At 45.0% G+C, this 24,474-nt stretch overlaps 1 protein-coding gene across 1 annotated transcript in view; it reads left to right on the top strand.

Moving 5' to 3' along the window:
- The window catches only part of ELMO3 (engulfment and cell motility 3), a 64,939-nt gene that overhangs the window by 21,386 nt on the left and 19,079 nt on the right, over positions 1-24,474 (top strand). The window contains exons 7-13 of the mRNA XM_082270705.1: positions 23-73; positions 148-270; positions 2,350-2,478; positions 4,074-4,178; positions 4,262-4,370; positions 18,117-18,253; positions 18,348-18,511. Coding sequence (XP_082126831.1) covers positions 23-73; positions 148-270; positions 2,350-2,478; positions 4,074-4,178; positions 4,262-4,370; positions 18,117-18,253; positions 18,348-18,511 — 818 coding nt within the window. The remainder of the gene's footprint in view (positions 1-22; positions 74-147; positions 271-2,349; positions 2,479-4,073; positions 4,179-4,261; positions 4,371-18,116; positions 18,254-18,347; positions 18,512-24,474) is intronic.

The raw sequence follows: 24,474 nt of genomic DNA, 5'->3' as shown, positions 1-24,474 counted from the left end.
ACCAGACTGTCTCTTCTTCTAGGACATGCTAGAATTTCTGTGGAAAAAGAATATGAGGCAGTTCATCCATAAGGTGAGTGTTGTGTTGATTCCTCTTGTACAGAATCCAAAAACAGTTGAATAATCTGTAATATTCTCTCTCTGCAGCACATTATTCATGACTGGCCTGTCCTGGGAGATGAGATGAGCCATTATCTGTATGTCTTGCAATGTCTAAGCCTAGGCCTGTTAGAAGATTCTATGAGGACTCCAATGGACCCCAATAATGCTGTAAGACACCCGCAAAGAACAGAATGACCCCAGAGGTTGGGACCCTGGGATGATGTACTTGTGTACCTTCTTTGATGTCTCAAATAACTCAGTTGTCTTCCATCAGTTTTTACCTGTCTTCCAGCAGTCTCCGCTCTCTTGCTGTGAATTCATCTATCTTTCATAAGTTCCCAGCTGTCTTCCCACAGTTCTCAGCTGTCTTCCAGCAGCCCAAGCTCTCTTGCAGAAAATCCAAGTGCATTCTTGAAGTTTCCAGTTGTCGTTCATCAGTTCCTAGCTGTATTTCAGTAGCCCTAGCTCTCTTGCAGTGAATCCATTTACCTCTTAGATGAATAAAGAAAATGCGCTGGATGGGTAAAGTAAAGCTGCAACCTTGGAACCAGATAGGAACAAATGTGATAAAGTGAAAAAGCAGGTGCGCTAAACTTATAAATGCTCTGTTCAAAATAACAGAGAATGATAATGACAGCGAATAAGTCAAATAAATCATGTGTGATGATCACAATCGGATCAGGTGATATGTCACCCGTGTAAGTATATAACTAAAACAATGGTGGACAAATAGGTTAAATAACCAAACATAAGCAAATAAATAAATGCAATATATAATAGATAATAATGGTGTTGAAAGTGAAAAGTCCAAATAGTCCGTGAAATCACAAAAACACATTCACTCTGGCTCCACGTGAAAAAATTCACAGCAACTGGATGTGCAAATATCCCTTCACCGCTAGTGGACTGGCTCCCTTATCGGAGTGAAGAAAGTGATAGGGCGTGTGTATGTACAAATCCAGGGTATACAAGGTGCTCAGGTGGAGGGAGGAAATCGTGTGGAATTCTTCTCTCCTCTCAAGGAGGGAAATAGAGAAGCCTCTTACCAGAAAATAAAACTGTAAAAGCTGTTGGTAAACTTCCACTGTTAATAGATATCCTCTTTTTCTCCTGATATGCGGCTGGATAGGACCCCTCTTGTTATTGGGTAGTACGATGCCTCACGATAAACCATGTAAAAGATGGAACGGACCAATAGTGCAGTATCCTCCTCTGCTGCCTCTTCCAGCAATGTCTCCTCTCTCCTTTGTGCACAAAGGAGAGAGGAGACATTGCTGGAAGAGGCAGCAGAGGAGGATACTGCAAAGGCACAAAGGAGAGAGGAGACATTGCTGGAAGAGGCAGCAGAGTAGGATACTGCAAAGGCACAAAGGAGAGAGGAGACATTGCTGGAAGAGGCAGCAGAGGAGGATACTGCACTATTGGTCCGTTCCATCTTTTACATGGTTTATCGTGAGGCATCGTACTACCCAATAACCAGAGGGGTCCTATCCAGCCGCATATCAGGAGCTGTCTTCATGCAATTTCTAGCTGTATTCCTGCATTTACTTGGTGTCTTGAAGCAGTTCCTAGCACTATTCCTTCTTTTCCTAGTTGCCCTTCAGCAGTCCCAGTCCCAGCACATCTATGTATCTTCCAAAAGTTTCCAGTTGTCTTCCTTCAGCACTAGCTGCCTTCCAGCAGTTCCATCTCTCTTGCAGCGAATCCATCTACCTTCCCGCAAATCCCAGCGGTTCTCAGCTTTCTTTTTTTTTTCATTTCCCAGCTTTCTTCCAGCAGTTTGCACACTCTCCCAGTGGTCCCAGCTTTCTTCCAGTGGATCCAGCTGTCTTCCAGTAGTTGCCAATGTCTCCCCACAAACCCAGCTCTCTTTCACTGGATCTATGCATCTTCCAGTAATTTCCAGCTGTCTTTCCCAGATGCTTTTATGCAGTTCCCAGCTGTCTTCCAGTAGTTCTCAGCTGTTGTCCCACAGTTCCCACCTCTTATTTATCAGTTCCCAGTGGCCTTCCTGCACTTCTCAGCTGTCTTTCCACATTTTCAAGCTGTCTTCCAGCAGTTCCCACCTCATAATTAGCAGTTCTAAGCTGTTTTTCTACTGGTCTCTTCCATATCCTATTCACCATGTACTGATCATGGTATACCCTAATCCAATGCTTCATAGAGGCTGGCTGTCAGGGGACAGGTATTTTCCAAACCCTCCAGGTAATTAGTGTCTATTGAAACTTATTGATTTCTCTCCTGCAGGAGCAGCGCCAACAACTCCAGAACCTTCGAATCACAGCTTTTCCAAATGAGGGGGATGAAGAAGGTCACATGACCACGGACAGACGACATTCACTTTGTGCCAAGGAATTCCGCAAGCTTGGTTTTTCAGTAAGTTCTTACATTTTGGATTGAGGGAAACCTTCTAAACTTATCATTAATCACTAGCAATTACTGACAATGATTAGGTTGGTTGGTGTTTCATCACTGTAGTATGCCCAAGTGTGCATTGTGGGAAGGCACAGGGCATATCACTTGTTCCCTCTATAGCCAGAAAACCTAGCACAGAGTGGAGGGGGGGTTCAGGTGTATAATTAAATGACGTGTGTATCGAAGGATGGCTAGCACAGGGTGTGGGGTCCCAGCTGTATATTTATATGATAGGTCTCTACCAGAGGATGCGTAGCACAGAGTGTGGGGTCTCAGGTGTATATTTTGTTGACAGGTGTGTACGGGAGAGTGAAAAAAGTTTAACACTGTGCTCAAAGAGAAAAAGCTGCTGACACTTGGAAAAATACCAACTTCCAATAAAAATTTACAGTACAAATAGTGCAGCGCTAAAAACATGTATACACCATTAGAATGTCATAAATGATAGTCCCAAATAACACCACTCCCGAGATGAAAAGCCGTAAGACCATGTAAGGAGGAAAAGGGGTGACTTGGAAGAGGTGAAAAAAACCAGCACACTTCACACCCCAGGTGCAATAGAGATCTCCTTACCAGACGGCAATGACCACTAAATGATAGGTGGTCAAACAAGCATCAAGTAATGCAAGCAGGGGAGACTGTGTACAGTCCAGGACAAATCAGCATCCATGAAACTTCCTCAAAAATTCCCAGGAACTCTCCATGAAGAGGGCAGCAGTAAAATATAAAGAAGAAGAGATGCTCCGATAGTGCATTAAAAGATAAACTTTTATTCATGCATAAAACTGATTGCACTCACGGTTAAAAGGTAATCTTCAAGCATTTCAAACTAAAGCAGATAGAGGCTCGCCGTGGCGTTCCTGTGGAGCTCCGTCCAACGCCGACCCGCCTTCCTGGGGAGGGAAAGAAACGTCCTCCAATGGTGTGCAGGGGGCGTCGATGCCGTCATCCGTGACCAACCCCGATGACGTCATATATGACAAAATTAGTAGGCGTGGTTCACGACGGTGATGGCATCATCTCATCCTTGCATGGACTTATGGCTTTTCATTTCGGGAGTGCTGTTATTTTTTTTGACTATCATTTATGACAGTCTAATGGTGTATACATGTTTTTAGCGCTGCACTATTTGTACTGTGTACGGGAGAATGCCTAGCACAGGATAGGAGTCATGGGTGTATATTTATATAACAGGTGTGTACCGGAGGATGCATAGCACAGGATAGGATTCTCGGGTGTATATTTTTATGACAGCTGTGTGCCAAAGGAAATTAGGGAATCCTTCCTCATATACTAAATGTATTTTTGTAAAACAAAGATTTCATATTTATAACAAAGTGATATAAAATATCAGTTTTAAAACGTATAAACTTAAAACAAAAACAATTCAAACTGACCCACAACAATTATGGATCCTTCACACAGTCAACGGAACCAGAATCCATCCAGAACAGGTATTTCTGTTGTGATTTGACACAGATCGGCTGAGATGATGATCCATTTTTTAGATGTTATAACAATCTGAAATTAATTTAGCTTTCTTAAATATTGCTTAGAACAATAGCAGCCCATGGCAGGACCTGGCTCTCACCCCACCGGGACTATTGGCTCTGGAAAATATGGTGTATTTCTCAACACGCTTGCCCAACGCTTACAGCCGGGTGAGTGATTGGCCATATAGGATGAGTGGCATCAGTAATTTTGCATGCAGAACATCTAACATGAACTTCTGTTCTGTCCACAGTTTGTCCTTGAAAACAGCAGCCGGGAGGATAAACATGTGTGCCCCTTTGCTCGGAGCAGCATTCACCTGACACTCGTCCTGTGTGACATCTTGCGGGTTAGAGAGACAGGTAGCCAAGATCTCTTCCTCATCGCTCTGCTTTTAGTCTCCAGTGTTTCTCTTTAGGAAAGTCTTTGTAGCACATCTCTCCTTGTAGTACACAACCGTCTGCAATCAAACATGTACCCCTTGAATCTGTACCTTCTAAAGCAGCAGTCCCCAACTTCCCCCGCTCCAGAGACTGGCCTCAGCGATGACGACCCCATCACGGACCTCTGGGTGTGGGGTGCAGCCTGTTTCCCTCCGGGGGGGGTCAACAGCCTGTTACCTCCAGTGGTGTGCAGCCTGTTACCTCCAGGAGGGGGGGGGGCTTTGGGGGGTTGTGTGTTTCTCAAGGGGAGGGCGGTGTGGGTGCTGCCTTTTATGTCCGTGGAGAGGGGGTGGTGTGTGCAGCCTGTCACCTCCCTTATGCGAGCAACGCCTGTCACCTTCAGGGGGTGGTGTGTGTGCAGCCTGTCACCTGGAATGGGGGGGGGAGTTGTATGCGCAACCTGTCAGCTCCAAAGGGTGTGAGCGTGTGCAGCCTGTCACCTCCGGGCCAGCCCAGCTCTTCTCCCTTTTCTTCTTCTCCCCTTCCTCTCTGCACAGTAGGTAAGGTCAGGGAAGGGAGTAGTGGTGCCAGGAGAGGGGGAGTGGGTGCCCTCTGGTGGGAGATTGTCAGTACAGGTTGTGCTGTCTAGCTTTCCTGCCGCCCACCCCCAGCCACGTGGCCCAGCCCCCAACAAGCCACGGACCGCCACCGATCCATGGCCCGGGGTTCGAGTAACCCTATCCTAAAAAATGAGTTCACCCCTTAAAGCAGAATTTAGCTGTATCTGATCACCACAAACTGAAAACATTATTGAATGTTTTTTAAATATTCAAAGCAAACCCATCCATCCATGTCTCCATGCTTTATTTTACTGAGAAGTCATTCCCCTAACATTTCTACCCACGCCCATCTTGAGTGAGGGCATTCAGGCAGTAGGGTGTGCTTGGTTGAGAAAGTCCCTCCTCTCCTCCTCCCATGAAGACTCGTTGGATGCATGACATCCTTTTGGCCTAGGCTATAAAACCGGGAAACAACTCAAGAAATGTAAAATAAAAAAAAAGAGTAAAATAGGTAAATAGAATATACTGTACTTTCCAATCTATTTACTAAGACTAGCAGCATAAGAATTAAAATAATTCATGTTCCTTGAGTTTAGTTCTTTGTTACTGAACAAGTTCATTTAGGCTATAGGCTTTTGCCTCTGTGTGTTTTGTGGACTGTTGGTGTACACTGCCTGTCCAATTAAGCAATATTTAGCTGGAGATATTCTTATTCAGTTGTACCATCTCACATGAACCGATTATGAGGTGAACAGATTGGAGGCTAATTGTTGAGGAACCAATCTCAGCTAACTGGGTATATGTTGGTAGCTGATCATGGACTAATGAGAGTAAAAGCAAAGCAGGAGCTAAACGTGGACAGTGGTAGGAAGAAGCAGATTGGCAGCTGATCATTGGGGGAACTGTAGGTAAAGGAGGAACAATGGCGAATTAATGTGGATTGGAGGGTATTGAGGGGGTAGGGATCATAGAGACATTGACCACTGTGATTGAACATTGGGGTGAACGTTTCCATCTTGTTTCCTCGCCCTCACCTCTTCTGCCGGTGTTGGGCCATCCATTGTTCCCTATGGGAACTTTGGATCGTGCTCTGGCGGCTTTACAGGATAGAGGGATTTATCAAGCTTCCCACATTTTAATAGGGACCCGATGGCCAACTGTCTCCGAATTGATGTCAGAAGGGGGACCTTTTGCACTTCAGTTTTGGTCTGCCATTAGAGTTCATCATTTTCTTGCCTCTCTCCTGACGCTGGCTGCCTATTCTAGGCCTCTGACCCCATTTGAAGCTTTGTGTATGGGAAAAGAGGTGCTTCCTCGTACCCTTTCTCAGTCATACAGTCTGCTTCAACCTCAGCCTGAGCAGGTTGCTCTACCTTGGGTTGAGAAGTGGGAGACAGATATTGGACACCAGCTTACTGTGCAGCAGAAACACAATATGATCCATCTAGCCTTGAACTCCTCGATCTGTACCAAGATACAGGAGACGAATTTTAAGCTCTTGGCACGTTGGTATTACACCCCAGAGCGTCTCCTTCCTTTTTTTTCCTAAGGCATCAGATCGATGTTGGAGATGTAAAGGCGAGAAAGGTACGTTATACATATTTTTTGGTCATGCCGATGCTGTTTCTTTCTGAGGGGAGGTCCGTAGAATATTAGTAAGATTCACGGAATGGAATATCCCGGATGACCCGGCTTTTTTTTTTTTGCTTCAAGCGGTAGATGTTCCATTAGGAGCCTTCAAGAAATCCTTGCTCTGTCTTCTTTTGAATGCTGCCCAGGCATGTATATCATCCATGTGGAAACAGACGACACCTCCGCGGATTGCCCATTGGCTACGGAGGGTTGAAGAGGTTAATAGGATGGAGAATTTGATCGCGACTTCCCAACATAGGGGAGATGGACATGCGGAAAAATTGGGGATGTGGGATCTTTTTATCACTTCCAGAGAGGGGGCTCGTCTGATGGTGGAATGATTAAATTAAAAGAACAGATAGTCATACCTAAGGTCTGATGGCAGGGTCAAATATGGCCTGGGGATATAGGTCCCTTTCTTTGTCTTTTTTTTTTTATTTTTTATTACTATCTCTTTTCTTCTCCTTTTCTCTCTCTTTTCATACTTTGGTCCTAATGGTAGACCTTTTGTCTACTAAAAGGAAAAAAAAAAAAAAGAGAAAGTTGCATCCCAGTGAGGGTTTTTTTTTTTCTATGGTACTTAAGGGGGGGGGGGTTTGATTCGCGTATGTTATGATGCCAAACCCTAATTAATGACTTTCGTATTACCTGTACCTGGCTGTAATCAATAAACTTTATAAATACATAGAGACGTTGACCATAGAGCTTCGGGAGGGAATGCAGACTTGAAGCTGATCACAGGTGTGTTGGAAGGAAAGAGAGAAAAGACATAACAGGAGCTGATCAAAGATGAAGGAAAGAGAGACAAGGGAAAGTGGGATTTGTTGTGAATAAGAACCAGGACAGTGTTATGACACAAAATAAAGTAGAAAGGACAATTTTGTAGAGAATGGATGCCAGAGAAACACAAGGACACAAAAATGGCCACAAAACAGCAGTCATAAGGGTTACAGGTTAAGGTAATGCACAAAACATGAGGGAGTAGAATATGGACCTTTCTGAATGCAACGGGTAGTATTGTGGAAACGGTTTTTGAAGGAGAACAGTGTGAACCCATACAGACATGACCAGGCTATATTGTGGAAAATGGAGGGCTTTGTGGAGTTAAAGATTCCCTAGATGGTGTGGAGAGAGCTGCTATTGTGGATACAGTGGGGTGAGCGCTATGATAGGTGCACTGGGTGTAAGGATGATGAAACCAGTAAACATAAGGGATTGTTTAAATGTGCGATTGGGAGTGTTAAAAACACAGTCAAGTCACGTTTTTAGGGCCTCCCGCACTACTGCCCAAAAGTGGAACTTCCGCTTTAAGTACTCCTGACCCCTTGACATGCCACATTTGGCATGTCATTTTTTTTTGGGGGGGGGGGGAGCGGGTACCTAGTTTTGACAGGTACCCTCTCCCACTTCCGCTCGGGCCGCCTAGGCAGCTCGAGCAGAAGTTCTCCTTTCCCCCTCCCTCCTTGCAGCAATCTTCTGGGACACGTCGGAGGTCCCAGAAGATTGCCTGGCCATTCACAACGCGCACAGTGCGCACCCAGCTGTGAAGCCGCAAGCTGTCACTCCCGGATGCCCACACTAGAGATGCCGGCACCGCCGAGACCAGAGGGAGAGGAGCGAGGCTTTGGCGCTGGATCGTGGGACAGGTGAGTGAGTGTGTGTTTATTAAAAGTCAGCAGATACACTTTTTGTAGCTGCTGTCTTTTAATAAACACAAAAACGAGTGGAACTCCGCTTTAAGCTGCAAAGGTAGCAGACAGGTGTGTTCACATGCCGCAGTCACAATGCTTCGCTTTTACACCTGGGGGGAAATTATCATTCCTGTCACGTCAGACAGTACCACCTCCCAACACCACCCATTCAAGCAAATAATCGCATGCCGGAAATACTCGCATAACATGCAGTTTCTGTGAATTGATGTGGCAATTACAGGGATCAAGCAGGGTAAATGCCTCTGCAAAAGAATCCAAACGCAGATCAATTTTCAGAGGCACTGGAATTTAGCCACACATCTAAATGAAGCCTAAGGGAAAAGTGTAGTGGTATGTGGACAATGGGCGGAGAGCTGCCACATAGGTATGAGGAGCATGTGCACTAATGCATTGCTGAGGGAATCCTCTATATCCCAGGGATCTGCACATGCAGTGGAAGGCCCCAGAAGAGGTCCAATCAGATTGGTGGATCATGTTTTCCTAAAATGTAAACTCTTGGTGACTGAATCCTGTAGCAGTAACTTATCTTGTCTCTACATAGCAGGAACGAAGGAGGAAGAGCTGATACTCAAATGTGCTTTGAGCAGCTGCTCAGGCTGATTACACAGATTGTGAGCCCCGTACTCACAGTAGATAGGATGTAGCCTTACATGGTGGCAGAAACTTCCAGTGATAAAAGGAAGTTGTAATTCCCTTTTACATAGTTACATAGTAGTTGAGGTTGAATAAAGAAAACAGTCCATCCAGTTCAACCTGTGTGGGTGTGTGTGGACGCAATCATCTCACATACCCCTGAATGTAATGATCCTTGAGATGTACGTCCAAGAGTTTTTTAAAAGTAGCCATACTCCCTGCGGTTACTACCACATGTGGTAGAGAATTCCACAATCTTGTAGCCCTTACTGTAAAAGACCCCCTGCATAGCCTGAGGTTAAATCTCTTCTCCTCTAATCGCATTGTATGGCCTTGTGTCCTCATGCATTCGTTGCGACTGAACAGTTCTTTTTCTATGCTGAGATCACCATTGAGGTATTTGTATATCGCTATCATGTCCCCTCTCAGGTGTCTCCTTTCCAGTGAGAATAAATCCAGCACTTGTAAGCGCTCTTCATAATTAAGGTCTTCCAATCCCCTAATCAGTTTAGTTGCTCTCCTCTGGACTCTCTCCAACTCCAACACATCCCTTCTGAGGACTGGCGACCAGAACTGGACAGAATACTCCAGATGCGGTCGGACCAGAGTTTTATAAAGTGGTAGTGTAACGGAACAGGGCACCCCGACCAGGTACCTCCGTTGAAAGATGCTCCTAGTGCTTCCAGAGGGCTCCAAGCACTCCACCAGACACCGTAGCCACTTCAGACCCCACGAACCGCCGCAGCTTGGCTAGGGTCTTGGCATCTCCTACCCACCCTGGACCTACGACAAGGCTCCAGGTTCCTGTGGGTGAACCTCTCTTTCCCCAGAGAGTGCAGCAGGACAAGCTCTTACACAAGCTCTTACAAGAGCTCAGTGATTCTCTAAGGGAGTATGGAAGACCATAGCAATCCCTTGCCGCAGATTCCCCCAATAAGAGACAGAACTCTAGATTGAGGTTGAAGGAACTCAGCACAACTTTATTTGAACAGACTTATATCCAGTTTTCACCCACAAAGTTACCACCCAGATGGACCTTGTTGAAGACTGAACATAATATTCACCATCCAATAGGAACAGAGTTTTACACTCTCATACAGTGTACAAAATATACAATGTGGTACAATCCCCCCTCCCCCTTAGCATCTAATCCACATTCCTATAAGTTTCTCTTAAAGCAGACAGACAGAACAAAGGTGAGCTCATTAGCACAGTTAACAATAGGCGAATTGACAGCCTCCTCAGAACTTCCTGGGATGACCATATTAGGAGTGGACTTCCTGTACCTTACAGTTTACAGGAATAAAGGTTTAGCTTCCAGGATAGAGGCCAGACTCCATTAGCCCCATGACTTATCCGTCTTTAAATTCCAGTGACGGTGAATACTGTCACAGGTAGGATTATAGATTTATCTCTGGAATACATCCCCTTCCTTATGCAAGCTAATGTTCTGCCGGCTTTGGCAGCTGCAGCTTGACATTGCATGCTATTACTAAGTCTATCTTCCACTAAGACTCCCAGATCTTTCTCCATTTTTGAATCCCCCAGGGGTCCCCCCCCCCCCAAAGTGTATTTGGCGTTTATGTCTTTAGTCCCCAAGTGCAATAGCTTACACTTCTCCACATTAAACCTCATTTGCCATGTAGTTGCCCACTCTGTTATTTTGTTCAGGTCATTCTGTAAGATTTCTGCCTCACGATGTGAAGTTATTGCCCTACTTAATTTTGTGTCATCTGGAAAAACTGATATTGAGCTACTGATCCCGTCCTCGATGCTATTTATGAATAAATTGAACAAAATTGGTCCCAGGACTGAGCCTTGGGGGACCCCACTTATCATCCCAGACCAGTCTAAATATGCGTTATTTATTACCACCCTTTAAAAGGGACACGCCCCTTTAACCAGTTTTGTATCCAAGAGCAAACCTTGTGGCCGATGCCTGCAGACCTTATTTTATAAATTAAGCGTTTGTGGGGAACTGTATCAAACGCCTTGGCAAAATCCAGGTACACCACCTCCACAGGTCTCCCCCTATCTAGCTCACAGCTCACCTCCTCGTAGAATGTTAACAGATTGGTTTGACAAGAACGCCCCTTTGTAAACCCGTGCTGATCGCTACTGATGATGTTGTTGTCTTTAGCAAACTCTTGGATATAGTCCCTTATCATCCCCTCCAGAAGTTTACATACTATTGAAGTCAGGCTGACCGGCCTATCATTTTCTGGTACATGCCTCTGCCCTTTTTTTGAATATTGGTATCACGTTAGCTTTCCTCCATTCACCTGGTACATTTCCTGTCAAAATACTGTCAGCAAAGATCAGGAACAGTGGTCTAGATATAACCTTACTGAGTTCTTTGAGTACTCTCGGATGTACGCCATCCGGGCCTGGTGATTTACTTGTGTTAATTTTATCCAGCCTGTCCCTGATTTCACCCTCTGTTAGCCATAGCGGCAAGTCCAGTGAAGTACTGCTAACCATACAGTCATGTTCAGTGTACACCTCCTTTTCCTGTGTGAAGACTGAGGAGAAGTAAGCATTTAGCACGGTTGCCTTTTCAGTGTCCTCTGTAACCATCCTCCCATCATCGTTAATTATGTGTGCAACATGCTCTGACCTCATTTTTTTGCTGTTGATATATTTAAAGAATTTTTTAGGGTTCTTTTTACTTTCCTCTGCTATTTGTCTCTCGAAGTTAATTTTAGCCATTTTGATTTCGTATTTACACTTCTTATTTAATTCCTTGTATTGCTGGAAAGCCAATAATGAAGGCCATTTTTTTTTTTACTAATACGTTTTTTTACATCACGGTTAAGCCAGCCAGGTTTGGCTTTGGCTCTTCTAAATTTATTTCTCATAGGAATGCACTGTGCGATGCTATTGTTTAATATGTTGCTAAAGCATTCCCATTTTTCCTCAGTGGTCAGTGTTCCTAGGGTTTGGTCCCACTTTATTTCCTCTATCATTGAGCACAGTTTGGGGAAGTTTGCCCTTCTGAAGTTTAGGGTTCTTATATACCCCTCTTGCCTTGCTATATTGTTATTTACGCTAAATGTGGTCATCCTGTGATCGCTAGAACCCAAGTTGCCCCGGACTCCTACATTTGAGATTAGATCTGGGTCATTAGTAATTAATAGATCCAGCACTGCATTCATTCTAGTAGGAGAATCCACCAACTGAGACATGTAGTTTTCCTGTAAGGTTTTCCAAAAGAGACGGGCCTTTAGTGAGTGTGCAGTCCTCTCTTCTCAGTCAATGTCGGGATAGTTGAAGTCCCCTAATATGATGACTGATCCCAGCTTTGCCGCGTTACCCACGATTGTTGTGTGTTCGAAATTCGACCGAATTCCAAACTTTTTGCGGTAAAAGTTTGGAATTCGGTCACCAGAACCGCCCAAAATGCAATGGGTCAGGAAGTGGGCTTTAAAAGCCTGTGATTGGCCCAGAAACATCAGTAAAAGCCAATGAAGGGGGCAGGAGTCTGCTAGGAACGTGATTGGAGTGACTACGGGGTCCAGAGGCCAATCAGGAGTGAATAAGCCCCCCAGTATATAATATAGCCCCCCCTAACCTCTAGCAATGTAATATAGAGGCTTTTGAAGAGAGTGGGAGCATGTGTGTTTCTCCTGCTGTATGGAGCTGTTCTTTTAGTGTGAGGAAAGGGATATGCAGTGTAGTTAGGGTACTATATACCACTATAGGTAGATTCAATAATCTAGTTTTTGTAGGGATACTTTTAAGTGTCAGGGTGACCGGAGTTTAGGGTGACCTGACTCTGCCATGCCTGGGTGACCGAACTCTGCCATGTCAGGGTGACCGTAGTGTAGTTTAGCTGAGTCTGCCTGCCATACCAGGGTGACTGAACTTTGCCATGTCAGGGTGACCGTAGTGTAGTTTAGCTGACTCTGCCTTACCAGGGTGACCGAACTCTGCCATGTCAGGGTGACCGTAGTGTCGTTTAGCTGACTCTGCCTGCCATACCAGGGTGACCGAACTCTGCCATGTCAGGGTGACCCCACTATGCAGATTTTGGGTTAGGGGTATATATATATATATATATATATATATATATATATATATATATATATATATATATATATATATATATATATATATACCCCTAAACAGAAGTTCAGATGTCATGCCTGCCTCCAAACGCCTTAAAAAAACGCCTGAAACAAAAACGCCCAGGTGTGAAAGGAGGGTAACCCCATACCTAAGATACTGTAATTCTAAGAAAAAATATCTGTTTTTTTCTGGTTCTGGACATGCTACAGAGCTGAAACTTCACAGGTACACTTTTTAGACCCCCCAGACACTAAATCCAAAGAAATCTCATTTTTCTTTTTTCAATATTTTTTTCAATAATTGTCTCTCTATCAAAAACGACAATTTTTAAGAACTTTTTTTTGCCTGATTCATAGTCCCTGGGGCATGACCCAGAACCCTGGGCACTTTTTAGGGGCATTTATTGGGTTTTAGGGCTTCAAAATGGTGTTTTTTGATTACCGAAGTTCAGGTCCCATTGATTTCAATGGGGTTCTGGAATCCGAACCGAACTTTCGGGAAATTCGGGTGGTCTGGTCGAACCTAACTTTTCAAAAGTTCGATCGTCCCTAATGTTAATGACGTTCTGGCCAGTTGGCTAGATAATTAGTTTAGGGTTATTCTGTTCCTGTATACAAATCTATCTGCATATGCTAATGCAATCAGACTCACCTTACCTGATAGTGTATATAATGTGTGTGTGTGTGGGTTCAATAAACAGTTCTTCTTGCTTACCCTCAACATAGAGTCTCATCTCATGTTTGTGGGAGAAGGCTATACCAGCTCTATCTCTCTTCTGCTTGGATCGCTAAATCACTAGCTCTGGTAAGAGCGGTTCCTGCTCTACTCTACAGCATCCCTCCCCCTAGGGGGAAGAGAACATCTTTGGCGGTGAAACCCCTCTTTCCATCGGGGCGGCCACTACACTTTCCCCTTTACTTCTTCCCTTTCCCCTTCTCTGGAGTTCAATCCCACACGGTTTCTAACTCCATACTCATCCCTTCCATAATATCACTCCTCCCTACCACCTTTACATTATTCTTGACATACAGACATACCCCTCCCCCTCTTTCCTTCCATGTCCTTCCGATACACAGTATAACCTTCGATATTGGCCAGCCAGTCATGTGAGGGGTCGAACCACGTTTCTGTTATTCCCACAAGGTCTATGTCCTCCTCAAGTACTAACAGTCCAGCTCATCCTTTTTATTAGCTAGGCTCCTGGCATTTAGTAACATATTGAATTGGATAAAGGATAAGACCATGAGACATAGAGGTTGATTTACTAAAACTGGAGAGTGTAAATTCTGGTGCAGCACTGCAACCAATCAGCTTCCAGGTTTTATTGTCCAAGCCTTTTTGAACAAACTGAAGTTAGAAGCTGATTGACTGCTATGCACAATTGCACCAGGTTTTGCACTCTCCAGTTTTAGTAAATCAACCTCATAGTATATAAAGCCCGATTCTTAGACACATGTTTAATACAGTTATTATAACAAGCAGCTTTCTTAATTGTTTAATACGGGACACAGGAAGAGTATTCAGGAACATCGGATTACGTGGCTGCCTTCAAAATTTAGGATGTTGGCAACAAAAGCTGAAAGGACAGCCCAGAATAACCCTGCCGACTCCCAGCATGTCTCAGTTCTTCGCTAGGGGAACAGAACTCTTCTCTTAGAGAAGCTACTCATTTTTTACTTCTATCAGGACAATTTTTTACCAAGTTATCTTCAGTTGCTGCAGAGCCACTGGGGTCATTTGGCAAGTTTCTGGCTGATCCTTCACACAGCCTTGGAAGCCGTACTTAGACCCTACTGAGAGGAAGCTAGCCAGCTTGCAATCCTCTAACATTGCCAAGGGGTCCTACAGTGGCTCCTCTATAGGACCGGACACCAACATGTGGGAGGGGCCTCTTGTCCTGCACATGCGGGGGGTTCCCCTCCTCCTCTTCTCATGTACACTCTCATTAATGCCCGAAACCAGGCGAGGTTGCATTTAGGTGAAAGTCAACGTTAGGGAGGAACTCCGGTTTAGAGATGAGCCGTACACTGTTTGCAGTCGTATGGTGTACAGAGTTCCTCTCTGTGCACTCCATCCCAGGTTACTACGCACCCTTGCTTGATGTATGTTGATGTATGTACCTCATGGATGCACTTATTACTCCTTCAGCTGTCTTCGGCCATGCGGCTAGGTCCTTGGGTCTCCGTACCATGTCTTCAGTCACAATTGCTTTTGGGGAAACTGACTGCAGGACACTGAACCTCTCGCTACGGGCGGACCTGTAACCTATGCCAGGTACCAGGGCTTATTGACCGTCTGCTATACATTCACACTAGTTCATGGTTACCCATGGCAACTACTCTCCTGCTCCAACTCTCCTGCCTAGTTAAACATTTATGGTGACCATACTCCTGTGCGTGCTTTACAGGTTCTGTTCTTCTGATATGCCATGTTCTGCCATGCACCCCTTTCAATTACTCAAACCAGGCATTTGGAGAGTTCAAGAGACTTTACTGAACGCTTTTGAGCACAACAGATTACAATGCAGACTTAGTCCTCCTTCCTAGTTAAGCTTTGCCTGCCCAGGCATACCTGTACAGGTGTAAGTCTAAGTCTGGCAGAGTCCATTAGTAGATAATCCCTTTAGGGTGGAAGACAGACGTTGCTGTGGGCTACATCTTCTCCTGTGATCCGGACCTCCTTGCTTCCCACGTGGTCCCATACTCCCGTCAAGCCCGGCCTTCCCCCTATTTATATGTAAGGGAGGGGGACAGAACCCAAAAATCCTGGGAAACCAGCAGACCCAAAGCTTACCCCTTCCTTGCCTGTGCAACTAACTCACGCTTACTAACGGGACACTTACTTAGTAGGCACTGCCTACAAACAGCTTTGATCACTGTCATCTGCCCGAGTGGCAGCATTACTCTAAGTCACCCTTAACCCTTTCTGGAATAAATCCTAACTCAGTATTATCTAGGGAAACATTCTCAGCTATTGTGTCTGGTTTTATGGGCAAAATTTCAGCCATGATAGGGGTTACAAGTGTGCTTCCAAGCCTTCTCCACCAGGGTCTGTCTCTGACTTCCTTGAGGCTACAGTTGCTTCTGCAGAGTCTAGTGAGGATGATTACTGATGGACTTAGTACACAAGAAGTCACAGTTGCAGACATTACTTCAGATTTAAGGATACCATCCTGGTCCATGTTGACACAGTCCAGACATGTCTAGATTTGGAGCTGCCTGCGTTAGCTAAGGTGAATAGCTTGGGTTCTCTAAAGAGCACCCAATCTGTTAAGACCCTTCCAGTGCATTCCCTAGTGCATTGGGTCCTGTATAGTGATTGGCCTAATCCAGAAAAGGTTCTTGCTCCTCACAAGTGTTTTGCCAGCAATACCTTGCAGGAGAAGGGATTCCAAAAAAAGGTTTTCTGTCACCATTGTGATCCCGGTCATTTCCTGTCTTAACAAGACTCTGACTGCCCCTTTTTAAGATGTATCCATGTTTAAAGACCCTGTGGTAGAAAGGCTAAATGCCCTTTCTAAGGTCTTGTTCTCCCTTTGTAAATTCTGCTCTAGAACCTGTCATTGCAACCATGTACATCTGCCAGACCTTAGCTGTCTGGTCCAAGGTTATGTCCTGGAATCCTTGATCTATCCTGATGGATCCCGCTGTTCACCATGCACAGGGCTGCCATCAGGGGGGTACAGCCCATACAGATGTAGGGGGCCCAGGCGTCCAGAGGGGCCCAGTCCCGAGGGATTCCCAGGCTCCAAGTTGACACCTCCCCTTTTTTCCTTTCCTCCCCTACACTGGCAACTAGTCCTTACTCTCGCTGGTGCCACCCGTTGCACTGGCTCCTGACTCCCAGCCTCCCCCTGGCCGCCGCTGTCAAAATGATTGGTTGCTAGGACCCCCTGGTGTCCTTGCATTCAATCAAATGCATTCACAGGCCCAGGCAGAGGAGGAAGTGGTCAGGCCTAGGGGGGCCCAGGCCTAAAGCTGTGTAAGGGGCCCAAAAATTTCTGATGGCTGCCCTGACCATGCAAGTGGACCTCATGCCTGTGGTCCTGCTGTATTGTGTGAGCAGACAATTGTAGCACTGTCTCTGTAGGGCTTGCTGTGTGATGACTTCTTGGGCCTCCCTCTGATTTCCTGCAGGCAGTTGCTGGGGTTTTTTCACGTATCCCTCTTAACTCCCATTTTGCTTGTTACTTCAGAAACAGTCCAGGGTATTTGTTTTTTTTGGTATTTATTGTGGAACTTGGATGAGAGAGGGGAATAGTGGGATACTCCAGCTGAACTATTTACAGTAGATAAGGACAACTCTCACTTGGCCTGACCAGATTGTTTGCGGAAGCAGACACACTGCTTTTACCATACTGCCACTTAACCCTAAGGTTAGGGTAAAGGCCCGTACACACGATAAGAAAATCTGTAGGGAAAATTCGTCCGACGACCGATCTGCCGATTTTCGGATTGTTAGTATGGTGCTTTCGACAGCCAACTCCGACTTTTCGGCTGACAAAATCCTGATGTGCAGGCTATAAAATTTTTGTTGTCCGTAATACAACATCCGATTTCCGTCTCATTAGTACAGATTTTGACGAAAAAAAATCTTAAGAGCAAGACTAGGCATGCTCAGAGACGAAAGAACACATACAAAACAATCCAGCACATGACATCACTTCTGAAGTAGAATTCTGTCGTACGGGAAAATTCGTATGAAAATAACCTCTTTACATTCCACATCAGACTAGCATGCCACAAAAAACGGACGACAGATCGTTCGATAATCTGATCTTGTGTACGGTGCTTTAGTTCTTATAATCCACTCCTATCAGTGCTTGCTAACGAAACTGAACCGTGCTGGGAAGGTGAGGGGTTCTACCTAACTGTCTTTAACTTTTTTTTGCCAGTGTCCAACCTCATGGCAGCAACATAACCCAGTGTTCCTAAATGTTCTTTCTGTGTCCAGTAATGCATTTTAGGAAATTAATTTTTTTAGCAAGTCGAGACTTAATTTTGCTTTATTTATTTGTGGACAAGGTTGTTGAGTATGGAATGTGACTGGTATCTTGTTCCAGGTTATCAGTTTCCAGAATGGTATCTGTAAAATGTAATCAAATTTTTGTTTTATTTCAGCTTCGGAGACAGGCCAAAGCTTCCTAGCTCTCTTCTATGCACAAGACCACTTCATACATGAGCTGTTCTCTGTCTGCATTCAGGTGTTGAATAAGACATGGAAGGAGATGAGAGCCACCCAGGAGGACTTTGAGAAGGTTTCTGCCTCCTTGTTATGAGCTTCTCATGTCTTTAAGTCTCATTTTCGATCTTCTCATTTTTGTGAGCTTGTTTTATTTATTTTTTGCCCAGGTGATGCATGTGGTGAAGGAACAGATTTCTCGCACTCTTGCTCTCGCACCAACGTCGTTGGAGTTTTTCAGAACAAAGATTTCATCCCTCAATTACAGCGAGATTCTTCGCAGACGTCAGGAGGAGAGGCTGATCCAAGATGAAGCACTTTCCCCACCTGTGATGTGAGAAATGCACCACAAAGCCAACTTGAAGTGAGCCTGACCAAAGTGTGGGCACCTCGTGGTGACTGACAGAAAACCTGTGCCAAGAGGAACAGGAAGATTGCCATTAGTGATTTCCTTGTGAAAATGCTAATAGACTGTCAGTCATGCCTGATCCCCTGACTTTGGAGCTTTCTGGTCTAGAGGTTATTATTTGCATATTGTTCCAAGTCAGTGATTTCAGAAGAATTTAGACTGTTAGTTCAGCAGTTCAATTTTTCAGGAGACGGAGTCTACAATTGTAGCTCTTCACATTTCTCCCAAGTATAAGTTTCCTTCATAGTAGTGCTGGGACAAGGTACCTAGAGCCCAGGGCGAACATGCCAAACTGTGCCCCCCCCCCCCATATGTATATGTCAGCAAAAATCTCCCCCCCCCCCCAAAAAAAAAAAGAAAAAACTAGGCACTAATCAGAGGCGTAACTAGAGCCTTCAGGGCCCCGATGCAAGAAACCATGAAGGGCCCCCCCAGATCCCTGGCCGGGGCCCTTCCCTTCAAGCCCAGGGCTCTTCCCACTGGGGCTCTTTATTCTCGTTGCATGGCCTTTTATTACGGTCCCGCAGCAGGATCCTTTCACAAGTTCTGCAGTGGGCTCCCTTCCTGCAATCTTGGGGCCTCCCCACAGTGGTGCAATGCCAGGGCCCGTCGCAAGTGTGACTTTTGCAATCCTGGAAGTTCACCCATTGGTTTGCTACTGGGCCCCCTGGAGCATGGGGCCCGGTAGCAATCGCAACCCCTGCAACCCCTGTAGTTACGCCCCTGGCACTAATCATGATTACCTCCTGAGAATAAACTCCCCCTTCTCCCAGTACAAATCCGCCCCCTGCTAAAATCCCCTTCCCAGCAGAAAAGCCCCCCTCCAACCAACAAAATTCACCCCCTTCTAGCACAAATCCTCCACCCCTCAAATTTCCCCTAGTACCCCTAGTTCCCCCTGAAGAATCACCACTCCTAAACACACCTAAATGTCCCCTGCTAGAACAACTATTCTTACCCCCTGCTGCCCCCCAAATTCCTCCTCCCAACACAAATCCCCTCCCTCCTCAATCTCCTCACGGTGCCCTTCACTTCACATGATATCACAGTGCCCAGGGTAGCCACCCCTCCCGTCCACTACTTGTTCCAGCCCTGTTTCAAAGTACTTATTTGAGTATGCAAACTGATTTCAGATGTCCCAACACTAAGCCTGCCACTGTCATACAAATCACATGCTAGAACCCTTTTGGGCAGTAGAGGCACTGGCATTATACATCTGAATAACAGATGGGACTCAGTACCTGGAGGAATGGGTGGACTTATACTAAACCTTTACTGAGAGAAACGTGGCTGTTGCTTCTTCTTCTGAAAATACTAGTTTCCTGGCTGTCACGCTGACTCTCTGACTTCAGTACTGAGTTGCTGATTTGAAACAAACATGCGGATGAGAACTTCCACCTTTCCTAACCTCCATACTTGTTCCAGATCCAGTTGCTTAGCTGAATAGCCAAATAAAGAGGGTTTTGTACAGGAGGTCAGCCCCACATTTCTCTCAGTAAAGGCGTTATTTTAATCTTGCCTCCGGAACCCTCAAGGTCTGGTATCCAGTATTTGAAGACCAACACAGGAAGGCCATAACCACATGGTGCAGCACAAATTTCAGGTCAGGTTCAGTTTAAGCCTGTGCTCAAACAACATTACACATATAGCTGTCATTTATGACACTATTCCTGGAGAGATCGGTGGTGTATCTATGAGTCAGAATGAAGTCTATAGGTCATAGATAAGGAGATGTCTTATATAAATGCTGTTTATTTATACGGCTTAAGCTTGTAAAAGACCAGTGTGTACAGCAAGCTTTAAATAGCTCCATTTAGCTCCAGTTTGGGGAGGTTAAACACAGATCCAGAATTCACCTTTAGGCTCCATGCACACTGTAAGGGACTTTTGAACCGGATGGCTAGATGGACTCCCTACGAGTATTCGGAAACACATATGGCGCTTTTCCACTGCATGGAACCAAACGGTTCGACATGCTTTTGTGCTTTTCCACTGCTGGTACCGCATGGTATAGTGTCGGAACGGTTCAGTTCGGTACGGTACAGCGGCACTTTTTCACTGCATGGAACCGTACGGTACGGTATGGCTCTGAAAAAACAGTACCTACTCGATTGTGGTTCCAACAGGTACCATAACCGGTACCATATCCCACAATCCTTTGCATGCAGTCACTTCTAGCCACTGATTGGTCAGAGAATCCCACCCACCCCGTTGTTATCCCACCCACTTAACTTTAATACTACTTTAGTGGAAAAGCAAACCTATACCGTACCGTACTGAACCGTTCCAACACCGTACCATGCGGTACCAGCAGTGGAAAAGCAAACCGGGCCAAGCAGGGCCGAGTAGAGCCGAGCCGGTACTTGCAGTGGAAAAGTGCCAATAGAGACACACACGAGAGTAGAGTCAAAGCATGTTCGTTTATTTCAGGAAATGTCCAGAGCATATATGCAGTTAGAACAACAGAGAAACGAATTTCGCAATAATGGGCTTGGCTTTAGTATGACCCACGATCACGATACTTTTTGGCATACTACACAAGTTTAAACTGTTCCCATAACAGACTAAACTGTTCCCATAACAGACTAAACTGTTCCCATAACAGACTAAACTGTTCCCATAACAGACTAAACTGTTCCCATAACAGACTAAACTGTTCCCATAACAGACTAAACTGTTCCCATTACAGACTAAACTGTTCCCATAACAGACTAGAACAATCAAGATGTTCTTATGTGCAACTATTTCTGCAGAGTCAGACATAGCCGAACAAACAAGATGTTATGACTATAAATCAGGCATAACTGCAGGAGAATATACAGCATGAAAACACCATTAACCCACACTAGCTTAACCACTTTAGCTCCGGACGGTTTTACCCTTTTCATGGCCAGGCCATATTTTTGCTATTCAGCACCGCTCTACTTTAACTGAGAATTGCGTGGTCATGCAATACTTTACCCAAGCGTAGTTTATATAATTTTTTTTCACACAAATAGAGCTTTATTTCGGTGGTATTTGATCAATTCTGGGTTTTTATTTTTTATATTATAAATGAAAAAACAAATTGACAATTTTGAAAACAAAATATATATATTTTTTACTTTCTGCTATAAAATCATATCCCATAAAACATGTAAAAATCAAATCTCTTAATACATTTTGGCAGAAATGTATTCTGCTACATTTTCTTGGTTAAAAAAAAACCCCCCAATAAGTGTATATTGATTGATTGATTTGTGTGAAAGTTATAGCGCCTACAAACTATGGGATATATACTGGAATTTGTATTTATTTATTTTTATATGCTAGTAAAGACGGCGCTCTGCGGGACTGTGATAGTGTGGCAGGTAATCTGACACTAACTGACACTGGGGGAACTGACTAATTGACACTGACATCAGCAGTGACATTATTACAGTGATCAGTGCTAATAATATGCACTGTCACTGTACTGACAATGGGCAGGAAGGGGTTAACATCTAGTGCGATCAAAGGGTTAAATGTGTGCCTAACAAGTGTTTATATGTGTACTGTGTGCTGTTTTTACTGGGGATCTAGTTGTTTTCATTCTCTGCTAATGCCCCGTACACAAGCGTTGATAGTTGGCCGTGAATTTTCTGACAACGTCCGATCGGCTGATTTTCGGCTTGTTAGTATGATGCTTCTGACAACCGACTCCGACTTTTCGGCCGAAAAAAATCTGGTGTGCAGGCTATAAAATTTTTGTTGGCCGTCACCACAATGGCCGATTTTTCCATCAGTCGGTACAGATTTCGGCAGACAAAAATCTGATGAGCAAGACTGGGCATGCTCAGAGATGAAAAAACACACGGAAAGTAAACCAGCACATGACATCACTTCTGAAGTTGATTTTTGTTGGCCGAGAAAATTCGTGTGCAGTCTAGAGCACATTTCAACCAACACAACACTACTGGACAAAAGTCGGCCGATCGGTCGGCCGATAATTGTTGCGTGTGTACGAGGCATTAGCAAGGAGTGAACAAACAACAAGATCCCCTGTCACTGAACACAGCTCTGTGTTGTTTACATTCACAGAGCTGTTTCGGGGAAGAAAAAAGCCGATTACCAGGTGCTGGCAGTCAATCATTGACTGGGACCCAGTGATCGGCATGTGCTGTGACTAATCACAGCACAGCTGAGCTAGGGGGTGCACGCGCCCCTTGCTCAAGTGGGTGGATCATGTACTAAGTACGTGATACTGCGCAGGGAGGCCGCTTTGCCAGCATCCTTGTGATGCAGTTGATAAGCAGTTAAAAAACGCTGCTCCTAGAGGAGTTTAGCGCTTTGCCTGTAGAAGCAACTAATGTTATCATATGTGTCTATATACATTAGGTAGTAAATGTCTCATTTTTTTAGCTCAGTGTTTGAAGGGCGAAAGAAAAAACCTTCTGTTTTGCGTTTTTTTCTGTCAGAAAAAAAAACGCAAAATGTTCCTAAATGCTAGTATAAAAAAACGCTCAAAATTAGCTTTTTTGTTTCTGCCAAGAGCACTGCCATTTTTTTTTTTTTTCTAGTATGCATGGACGCTAAATCTGAAGCTGTTTCCTGCAGTCATTTTTTGTCATCTGGGTTAAATGTAGCCCAGTGTCAGTCAATCTGAAATACTGAGGTGTCACAGACATGTAATGGTATAGCCAGCACTGCATCATTGAGAACCACCCATACTTAGATGAACATCAAAGAGAACCTCTGTGTACTACGTGACTGGTCAGAAGACTTTAAAATATTAAATACACACTGGGGTCGGGAGCCAGAGTTGGGCTTTAATGGGACTGCTAACTGTCTAGTACTTCTTTAAGGCCGGGTTCACATATGTGCGGCCGTGGGTTAGTGCCTGGGGTCTGGTGCATGTCTGTTCACCAGTTCAGGTGCGATCCAGGTCTGAATTTTTGCCTAAATACCACAACTGAACTCAAAAATGCAGTGCGACCACCCTGGACCTGTGTGCAGGGCTGCCATCAGGGAGGGACAGTCCACACACACTTATGGAGCCCCGTTATCACTAGGGGCCCAGTCGCTTTGGTGTCCCAAGCTGCAGAGGGGATCTTTGCTGGATTTGGATGTGTTTTTTGCTGGATTGGGCTGTCTCTTTGATGGAGGGGCTGTCTCTTTGCTTGACTGGGCTGTCTTTTTGCTGGAGGGGATGTCTCTTTGCTGAATTGGGATGTCTCTTTGCGGCATAGGGTTGTCTCTTTGCTGAAATTATGGGGCTGTCTCTTTGCTGGATTGAAAGGAAATGGCAATGTGAAGGAAGGTAGAGTGAAAATTTTACCCCCCCTGTGAAATGGGCATGTAAAGGAAGGAGAGGTGAAATGTTGTGGTGGCAGGCCTCATATTTTTTGGCCAAAATATAGTTGCTTACTCTTAAATCTTGAAAGCACGGATGACTTGGAATACACTCTTCCTTTTCATATATTAAAGCGGAGTTCCACCCAAAAGTGGAATTTCCGCTCTTTTGTTCCCCCCCCCCCCCTCCAGTGCCACATTTGACACCTTTTAGGGGGGGAGGGGGGAACGGGTACCTGTTTTTTGACAGGTACCCTTCCCTACTTCCGGGATACGGTGCCGCGGCACTGTCCCTTGGAAGCTCAACCCGCGCATGCTTCGCGCATACTTCGCGCATTAGGAAAATGCCCGTGAAGCCGCAAGGCAATGGTGGCGGCAGCAACCGACAGCCGATGGAAACATCGGCTGCGGTGCCAACATTGCTGGACTCCAGGACAGGTAAGTGTCCTAATATTAAATGTCAGCAGCTACTGTATGTGTACAGTATGTGTAGCTGCTGACTTTTAATTTTTGGAGGGGGAGGCGGAACTCCGCTTTAAGTTGTAGGAGTGTTAAATAAAAGTGAAGGACTTAGTGAG

This window comes from Pelophylax lessonae (assembly GCF_965119305.1).
Source record: "Pelophylax lessonae genome assembly, chromosome: 10".
Taxonomy (NCBI): Eukaryota; Metazoa; Chordata; class Amphibia; order Anura; family Ranidae; genus Pelophylax; species Pelophylax lessonae.
The sequence above is the reverse complement of the archived record's forward strand: the minus strand, read 5'-3'. Positions and strand labels throughout refer to the sequence as shown.